At 45.9% G+C, this 10,202-nt stretch overlaps 1 protein-coding gene across 1 annotated transcript in view; it reads right to left on the bottom strand.

The window, feature by feature from the left end:
• Window positions 1-11: 11 nt before the first annotated feature.
• LOC140193174 (uncharacterized) overlaps window positions 12-10,202 on the bottom strand; it is a gene marked incomplete at its 5' end in the record, with an annotated part of 30,247 nt that continues 20,056 nt past the window's right edge. Inside the window, one exon of the mRNA XM_072250569.1 lies at window positions 12-280. Coding sequence (XP_072106670.1) covers window positions 197-280 — 84 coding nt within the window. The remainder of the gene's footprint in view (window positions 281-10,202) is intronic.

The following is a 10,202-nucleotide window of genomic DNA, read 5'->3' as shown; positions in this document are numbered from 1 at the left end:
AAATCCAATTCTGTCATTGACGGAGTGACATTGCCAGTTACGGAAAGAGCAATAAAGATTGAAGAGTATAGCCATGCATTACTGCACCATGTCTGTCCCCGCTTTGGACTATAACAGTACAGAGCCAGAGCAGTGGGTGAGAGGCCGGTGTGACACAACAAAGGATGGTCAGGGTCATTGGAGCCAAGCACAAGCCTCATCCCCGCCGGATCTCTCTCAGTTTCTCAGCAACCTCCTTCAGTTCCTTCTCGATCTCAGCAAGGTTCCTCAGCTTACCAACCTGGGGAAATCAGACAGAGTGGGTCAAATGTTAGAAATCAGCTCCATTCACCTTTTCCAATTATCTGCCGGTGACGGTCCGAAAGGGTCAGGGTTCTTCCCATATCGTGTGTCAATGCTTTGGCTGACGGAATCGATAGCTTTGTGGATGATACGAAGATGGGTGGAGGGGCAGGTTGTGTTGAGGAAGCAAGGTGTCTGTATAGAAGGATTTGGACAGATTAGAAGAATGGGCAAAGAAATGGCAGATGGAATACAGTGTCGGGAAGTGTATGTTGGGCTGGAATAAAGGTATCGATTATTTTCTAAATGAGGAAAAAATTCAGAAATCAAAGGTGCAAAGCGACTTGGAAGTCCTTGTGCAGGATTCCCCAAAGGTTAACTTGCAGGTTGAATTGGTGGTGAGGAAGGAAATGCAGTGTTAGCATTCATTTTGAGAGGACTAGAATGTAAGCAAAGATTACTGAGGCTTTATAAACCACTGGTCAGACTGTGAGTAGTTGTGGGCCCCTTATCCAAGGTGTGCTGACATTTGACAGGGCCCAGAGAAGGTTCACAAGGATGATTCCAGGAATAGAAGTATTAATATATGAGGAGCATTTGATGATTCCGTGTCTGTACAACTGGAATTTAGAAGAATGGGGGGCACCTCATTGAAACACATCAGATGTTGAAAGGTTTAGTCAGAGTGGATGTGGAGAGAATGTTTTCTATTGTGTGGGGGGGGGGCGGGGAGTCTAAGACCAGAGGTTACAGACTCAGAATAGAAAGACACCCCTTTAGAACAGAGATGAAGAGTAATTTCTTCATCATTGCTATAGAGGGCTGTGAAGGCCCCGTCATTGGGTACACTTCAAGTGAAGGTTGATAGGTTCTTGATTAGTCAGGGTGTCAAAGGTTACATGAAGACAGCAGGAGAATGGGGTTGAGAGGGATAATAAATCAGCCAAGATGGAATGTCCAAGCAGATTCAGTTGGCTGAATGGCCTAATTTTGTTCCAATGTCTTATGGTCATATGGCCTTCTACATTTACATGTATTAGGAATTTGCTGTGGTGTATGTAGGGTGGTCCCTGAGAATCTCTGTAGTGTTCCCAAAGTTCAAAGTCCAAAGTAAATATATTATCAAAGAATGCATATGTTACCATATACTTCCAAAAGATTTATTTTCTTGCAGGCATTTACAACAAAAATAAAGAAAGACGTTAGCAAACTACGTACATAAATAAAGACTAGCATAACTAATGTGCAAAAGCCAAATTGTGCAAATAAAATATAAATAATAGAGAATAGGAGTTGTAAAGTCTTTGAAAGTGAGTCTGTAGTTTGTGGAATCAGTTCAGAGTTGTGGTGAGTGAAGTTATCCACACTGGTTCAGGAGGCTGATGGTTGTGGGGTAGTAACTGTTCCTGAACCTGGTGGTGTGGGACCTGAGGCTCATTGTGGTGAGTGAAGTTATCCACACTAGTTCAGGAGCCTGATGGTTGACTCTTCCTGAACATGCTGGTGTGGGACCTGAGGCTCCTGTACCTCCTCCCCGATGGCAGCATGGTCTGGGTGGTGGGGTCTTTGATGATGGACGCTGCTTTCCTGCAACAGCGCTCCATGTAGATGTGCTCAGTGATAGAAACATAGAAAATAGGTACAGGAGTAGGCCATTCGGCCCTTCAAGTCTGCACCGCCATTTATTATGATCATGGCTGATCATCCAACTCAGAACCCTGCCCCAGCCTTCCCTCCATTCCCCCTGATCCCCGTAGCCACAAGGGCCATATCTAACTCCCTCTTAATTATAGCCAATGAACTGGCCTCAACTGTTTCCTGTGGCAGAGAATTCCACAGATTCACCACTCTCTGTGTGAAGAAGTTTTTCCTAATCTCAGTCCTAAAAGGCTTCCCCTTTATCCTCAAACTGTGACCCCTCGTTCTGGACTTCCCCAACATCGGGAACAATCTTCCTGCATCTAGCCTGTCCAATCTCTTTAGGATTTTATATGTTTCAATCAGATCCCCCCTCAATCTTCTAAATTCCAACGAGTACAAGCCCAGTTCATCCAGTCTTTCTTCATATGAAAGTCCTGCCATCCCAGGAATCAATCTGGTGAACCTTCTTTGTACTCCCTCTATGGCAAGGATGTCTTTCCTCAGATTAGGGGACCAAAACTGCACACAATACTCCAGGTGTGGTCTCACCAAGGCCTTGTACAACTGCAGTAGTACCTCCCTGCTCCTGTACTCGAATCCTCTCGCTATAAATGCCAGCATACCATTCGCCTTTTTCACCGCCTGCTGTACCTGCATGCCCACTTTCAATGACTGGTGTATAATGACACCCAGGTCTCGTTGCACCTCCCCTTTTCCTAATCGGCCACCATTCAGATAATAATCTGTTTTCCTATTTTTGCCACCAAAGTGGATAACTTCACATTTATCCACATTAAATTGCATCTGCCATGAATTTGCCCACTCACCCAACCTATCCAAGTCACTCTGCATCCTCTTAGCATCCTCCTCACAGCTAACACTGCCACCCAGCTTCGTGTCATCCGCAAACTTGGAGATGCTGCATTTAATTCCCTCATCCAAGCCATTAATATACATTGTAAACAACTGGGGTCCCAGCACTGAGCCTTGCGATACCCCACTAGTCACCGCCTGCCATTCTGAAAAGGTCCCGTTTATTCCCACTCTTTGCTTCCTGTCTGCTAACCAATTCTCTATCCACATCAATACCTTACCCCCAATACCATGTGCTTTAAGTTTGCACACTAATCTCCTGTGTGGGACCTTGTCAAAAGCCTTCTGAAAATCCAAATATACCACATCCACTGGTTCTCCCCTATCCACTCTACTAGTTACATCCTCAAAAAATTCTATGAGATTCGTCAGACATGATTTTCCTTTCACAAATCCATGCTGACTTTGTCCGATGATTTCACCGCTTTCCAAATGTGCTGTTATCACATCTTTGATAACCGACTCCAGCAGTTTCCCCACCACCGACGTTAGGCTAACCGGTCTATACTTCCCCGGTTTCTCTCTCCCTCCTTTTTTAAAAAGTGGGGTTACTTTAGCCACCCTCCAATCCTCAGGAACTAGTCCAGAATCTAACGAGTTTTGAAAAATTATCATTAATGAATCCACTATTTCTTGGGCTACTTCCTTAAGCACTCTCGGATGCAGACCATCTGGCCCTGGGGATTTATCTGCCTCTAATCCCTTCAACTTACCCAACACCACTTCCCTACTAACATGGATTCAAAGAAGGAGGTTGAGAGTCTGAGTGGGAGTGCCGAGAAAGACATTTTTGAAATTTTCGTTATTTTTTTTTCTCCAATGGCGTTCTGAGAGGCGGGACTGCGCAGGCGTGTGACGTCGGGCTGTGCAGCGCGGCAGATTTAAAAGGAACAGAGCCTCATAGAGCGGGCAGCGTAGTTTGCGGGCTGCGGAGTGAGCCGGGAGCAGAGTGAAGGCTTAAGGGCTTCGGCTCAACGGGCTTAGGCAGAAACAGGCGAGGAAGGTTTGGCATTCATTTTCTGTTGTTATTTGAGGAGAGGGGCAGTATGAGTGTGAGGGCAGTTTGCTGTTCTCGGTGTCAGATGTGGGAGGCCCTGGAGTCTCCAAGCCTCCCGGACGTCTACATCTGCGCCAAGTGCATCGAGATGCAGCTCCTAAGGGACCGCGTTACGGAACTGGAGCTGCAGCTCGATGACCTTCGTCTGGTCAGGGAGAGTGAGGAGGTGATAGAGAGGAGTTGCAGGCAGGTGGTCACGCCGGGGCCATGGGAGGCAGACAAGTAGGTCACGGTTAGGAGGGGGAAGGGGAAAGGTCAGGTAATAGGGAGTACCCCGGTGGCTGTGCCCCTTAACAACAGGTAATCCTGTTTGAGTACTGTTGGGGGGGACAGCTTACCCGGGGGAAGCGACAGTGGCCGTGCCTCCGGCACAGAGTCCGGCCCTGTAGCTCAGAAGGGTAGGGCAAGGAAGAGGAGGGCAGTTGTGATAGGGGAATCGATAGTAAGGGGGTCAGGTAGGCGATTCTGTGGACGCAGTCCAGAGACCCGGATGGTAGTTTGCCTCCCTGGTGCCAGGGTCCGGGATATTTCTGATCGTGTCCAAGATATCCTGAAGTGGGAGGGTGAGGAGCCAGAAGTTGTGGTACATATAGGTACCAATGACATAGGTAGGAAAAAGGATGAGGTCCTGAAAGGAGAATATAGGGAGCTAGGAAGGGAGTTGAGAAAAAGGACCGCAAAGGTAGTAATCTCGGGATTACTGCCTGTGCCACGCGACAGTGAGAGTAGGAATGCGATGAGGTGGAGGATAAATGCGTGGCTGAGGGATTGGAGCAGGGGGCAGGGATTCAAGTTTTTGGATCATTGGGACCTCTTTTGGCGCAGGCGTGACCTGTACAAAAAGGACGGATTGCACTTGAATCCTAGGGGGACCAATATCCTGGCAGGGAGATTAGCGGGGGCTACTGAGGTGACTTTAAACTAGAATGGTTGGGGGGTGGGAATCAAATTAAAGAGGCTAGGCGTGAGGAGGTTAGTTCACTACAGGGGGATGGGAACCAGTGCAGAGAGACAGAGGGGTGTAAAGTGAGGGTAGAAACAAAAAGTACTATGGAGAAAAGTAAAAGTGGCAGGCTGACAAATCCAGGGCAAGCATTAAAGAGGGCCACTTTTCAGCATAATTGTAAAAGGACTAAGAGAGTTGTAAAAGAGCGCCTGAAGGCTTTGTGTGTCAATGCAAGGAGCATTCGTAATAAGGTGGATGAATTGAAAGTGCAGATTGTTATTAATGATTATGATATAGTTGGGATCACAGAGACATGGTTCCAGGGTGACCAGGGATGGGAGCTCAACGTTCAGGGATATTCAATATTCAGGAGGAATAGACATGAAGGAAGGGGAGGTGGGGTGGCGTTGCTGGTTAAAGAAGAGATTAACGCAATAGAAAGGAAGGACATAAGCCGGGAAGATGTGGAATCGATATGGGTAGAGCTGCGTAACACTAAGGGGCAGAAGACGCTGGTGGGAGTTGTGTACAGGCCACCTAACAGTAGTAGTGAGGTCGGAGATGGTATTAAACAGGAAATTAGAAATGTGTGCAATAGAGGAACAGCAGTTATAATGGGTGACTTCAATCTACATGTAGATTGGGTGAACCAAATTGGTAAAGGTGCTGAGGAAGAGGATTTCTTGGAATGTATGCCGGATGGTTTTTTGAACCAACATGTCGAGGAACCAACTAGAGAGCAGGCTATTCTGGACTGGGTTTTGAGCAATGAGGAAGGGTTAATTAGCAATCTTGTCGTGAGAGGCCCCTTGGGTAAGAGTGACCATAATATGGTGGAATTCTTCATTAAGATGGAGAGTGACATAGTTAATTCAGAAACAAAGGTTCTGAACTTAAAGAGGGGTAACTTTGAAGGTATGAGATGTGAATTAGCTAAGATAGACTGGCAAATGACACTTAAAGGATTGACGGTGGATATGCAATGGCAAGCATTTAAAGATTGCATGGATGAACTACAACAATTGTTCATTCCAGTTTGGCAAAAGAATAAATCAAGGAAGGTAGTGCACCCGTGGCTGACAAGAGAAATTAGGGATAGTATCAATTCCAAAGAAGAAGCATACAAATTAGCCAGAGAAAGTGGCTCACCTGAGGACTGGGAGAAATTCAGAGTTCAGCAGAGGAGGACAAAGGGCTTAATTAGGAAGGGGAAAAAAGATTATGAGAGAAAACTGGCAGGCAACATAAAAACGGACTGTAAAAGCTTTTATAGATATGTAAAAAGGAAAAGACTGGTAAAGACAAATGTAGGTCCCCTGCAGGCAGAAACAGGTGAATTGATTATGGGGAGCAAGGACATGGCAGACCAATTGAATAATTACTTTGGTTCTGTCTTCACTAAGGAGGACATAAATAATCTTCCAGAAATAGTAGGGGACAGAGGGTCCAGTGAGATGGAGGAACTGAGCGAAATACATGTTAGTAGGGAAGTGGTGTTAGGTAAATTGAAGGGATTGAAGGCAGATAAATCCCCAGGGCCAGATGGTCTGCATCCCAGGGTGCTTAAGGAAGTAGCCCAAGAAATAGTGGATGCATTAGTGATAATTTTTCAAAACTCGTTAGATTCTGGACTAGTTCCTGAGGATTGGAGGGTGGCTAATGTAACCCCACTTTTTAAAAAAGGAGGGAGAGAGAGACCGGGGAATTATAGACCGGTTAGCCTAACATCGGTGGTGGGGAAACTGCTGAAGTCAGTTATCAAAGATGTGATAATAGCACACTTGGAAAGCGGTGAAATGATCAGACAAAGTCAGCATGGATTTGTGAAAGGAAAATCATGTCTGATGAATCTCATAGAATTTTTTGAGGAAGTAACTAGTAGAGTGGATAGGGGAGAACCAGTGGATGTGGTATATTTGGATTTTCAAAAGGCTTTTGACAAGGTCCCACACAGGAGATTAGTGTGCAAACTTAAAGCACACGGTATTGCGGGTAAGGTATTGGTGTGGGTGGAGAGTTGGTTAGCAGACAGGAAGCAAAGAGTGGGAATAAACGGGACCTTTTCAGAATGGCAGGCGGTGACTAGTGGGGTACCGCAAGGCTCGGTGCTGGGACCCCAGTTGTTTACAATATATATTAATGACTTGGATGAGGGAATTAAATGCAGCATCTCCAAGTTTGCGGATGACACGAAGCTGGGTGGCAGTGTTAGCTGTGAGGAAGATGCTAAGAGGATGCAGGCTGACTTGGATAGGTTGGGTGAGTGGGCAAATTCATGGCAGATGCAATTTAATGTGGATAAATGTGAAGTTATCCACTTTGGTGGCAAAAATAGGAAAACAGATTATTATCTGAATGGTGGCCGATTCGGAAAAGGGGAGGTGCAACGAGACCTGGGTGTCATTATACACCAGTCATTGAAAGTGGGCATGCAGGTACAGCAGGTGGTGAAAAAGGCGAATGGTATGCTGGCATTTATAGCGAAAGGATTCGAGTACAGGAGCAGGGAGGTACTACTGCAGTTGTACAAGGCCTTGGTGAGACCACACCTGGAGTATTGTGTGCAGTTTTGGTCCCCTAATCTGAGGAAAGACATCCTTGCCATAGAGGGAGTACAAAGAAGGTTCACCAGATTGATTCCTGGGATGGCAGCACTTTCATATGAAGAAAGACTGGATGAACTGGGCTTGTACTCGTTGGAATTTAGAAGATTGAGGGGGGATCTGATTGAAACGTATAAGATCCTAAAGGGATTGGACAGGCTAGATACAGGAAGATTGTTCCCGATGTTGGGGAAGTCCAGAACGAGGGGCCACAGTTTGAGGATAGAGGGGAAGCCTTTTAGGACCGAGATTAGGAAAAACTTCTTCACACAGAGAGTGGTGAATCTGTGGAATTCTCTGCCACAGGAAACAGTTGAGGCCAGTTCATTGGCTATATTTAAGAGGGAGTTCGATATGGCCCTTGTGGCTATGGGGGTCAGGGGGTATGGAGGGAAGGCTGGGGCGGGGTTCTGAGTTGGATGATCAGCCATGATCATAATAAATGGCGGTGCAGGCTCAAAGGGCCGAATGGCCTACTCCTGCACCTATTTTCTATGTATGTTTCTATGTATGTATTTCGCTCAGTTCCTCCATCTCACTGGACCCTCTGTCCCTTACTATTTCTGGAAGATTATTTATGTCCTCCTTAGTGAAGACAGAACCAAAGTAGTTATTCAATTGGTCTGCCATGTCCTTGCTCCCCATAATCAATTCACCTGTTTCTGTCTGTAGGGGACCTACATTTGTCTTTACCAGTCTTTTCCTTTTTACATATCTATAAAAGATGGGGAGGGTTTTCCCTGTGAAGTGCTGGTGGGAACATTCTACCTCTAACTTAGGTTATTGGTGTATTGATTAGCCATGTTTCAAGCAGCAGACAAAATTCTGGAGGAATTCAGCAGGTCAGGCAGCATCTACGGAAGGGAATGAACATTCAACGTTTTGGGCCGGAACTTTTCATCAGGATCTGATGAAGGGTCTCCACTATTTATTCACTTTCTCTCAGTCATCAAGGACATCCACCATCCAGGCCACGCTCTCTGCTTGCTGATTCCATCAGGAGGGAGGTATAGCAGCCTATGGACTCAGGAACGGGCATTACCCCACAACCATCAGGCTCCTGAACCAGTGTGGATAACTTCACTCACCACAATGAGCCTCAGGTCCCACACCACCAGGTTCAGGAACAGTTATTACCCGACAACCATCAGGCTCCTGAACCAGTGTGGATAACTTCACTCACCACAATGAGCCTCAGGTCCCACACCACCAGGTTCAGGAACAGTTATTACCCCACAACCATCAGACTCCTGAACCAGTGTGGATAACTTCACTCACCACAATGAGCCTCAGGTCCCACGCCACCAGGTTCAGGAACAGTTATTACCCCACAACCATCAGGCTCCTGAACCAGTGTGGATAACTTCACTCACCACAATGAGCCTCAGGTCCCACACCACCAGGTTCAGGAACAGTTATTACCCCACAACCATCAGGCTCCTGAACCAGTGTGGATAACTTCACTTCATCTCTGAACTGATTCCACAATCTAGGGATGAACTTTCAAGGACTCTATAACTTATATATATATATATTTTTTTAAATCTATCATAGAGAAGCACAGCACAGAAACAGGCCCTTCAGCCCATCTAGTTCATGCCAAAACTTCCATTGACCTGCAAGGGACCACAGCCCTCCAGACGCCTGTTATTCTTGTATCTATCCTAACTTCTCTCACAAGTTAAAATTGAGCCCACATGCACTACTTGTGCTGGCAGTTCATTCCACATTCACACGACTCTCGGTGTGAAGAAGTTTCCCCTCATGTTTCCCTTAAAGTTCTCACCTTTCACCTTTAACTCATGATCTCTGGCTGTAGTCAAACTTAACTTCAGTGCAAAAAGCGTGCTTGCATTTACCCTTTCTATACTGCTCATAATTTTGTATACCTCTATCAAATCTCCTCTCAAGCTTCCACGTTCTAAAGAATACAGAGCTAACCTACTCAACCTTTTCTTTTCACTCAGGTCCTCCAGACCCGCCAACGTCCTTGTAAATTTTCTTTGTACTCTTTCAACCTTATTTACATCTTTCCTATAGGTAGGTGGCCAAAACTGCACACAATACTCCAAATTGGGCCTCACAAACGTCTTATACAACTTCAACATAACATCCCATCTCCTGTACTCAGTGCTTTGATTTATGAAGGCCAATGTGCCAAAAGCTTCTTTACAACCCTATCTACCTGTGATGCCACTTTCAATGAATTATGTACTTGAATTCCCCGATTCCATTGTCCTACCACGCTCCTCACTGCCCTACCATTCACTGTGTAAGATCTACCCTGGCTGGTCCTACCGAACGGCAACACCACGCACTTGTCTGCATTCAATTCCATCTGCCATTTTTCCAGCAGGTTCAGGTACCCCTGTAAGCCATGATAGCCTCCCTCATCGTCCACTATGCTCCCCATCTTGGTGTTATCCATCTATCTATTATTTGCAAAGTCTTTCTTCTGTGGTTCAGTTGTTTGTCAGTCTTTGTGTGTAGTTTTTCATTGATTCTATTGTAATTCTCCATTCTACAGTGAATGCCCATAAGAAACTTAAACCTCAGGATTGTTTCCAAGACCATAAGATATCGGAGCAGAATTAGGCCATTCGGGCCATCGAATCTGCTCTGCCATTCAATCATGGGCTGATCCAATTCTTCAAGTCATCCCCACTCCCCTACCTTCTCCCCATACCCTTTGATGGCCTGGCTAATCAAGAACTTATCTATCTCTGCCTTAAATGCACTTAATGACTTGGCCTCCACAGCCTCTCGTGGCAATCCTGAAGTCATGCCCTCTTGTCATAGA

This window comes from Mobula birostris, unplaced genomic scaffold (genome assembly GCF_030028105.1).
Source record: "Mobula birostris isolate sMobBir1 unplaced genomic scaffold, sMobBir1.hap1 scaffold_4139, whole genome shotgun sequence".
In the NCBI taxonomy this organism is placed as follows: domain Eukaryota; kingdom Metazoa; phylum Chordata; class Chondrichthyes; order Myliobatiformes; family Myliobatidae; genus Mobula; species Mobula birostris.
The sequence above is the reverse complement of the archived record's forward strand: the minus strand, read 5'-3'. Positions and strand labels throughout refer to the sequence as shown.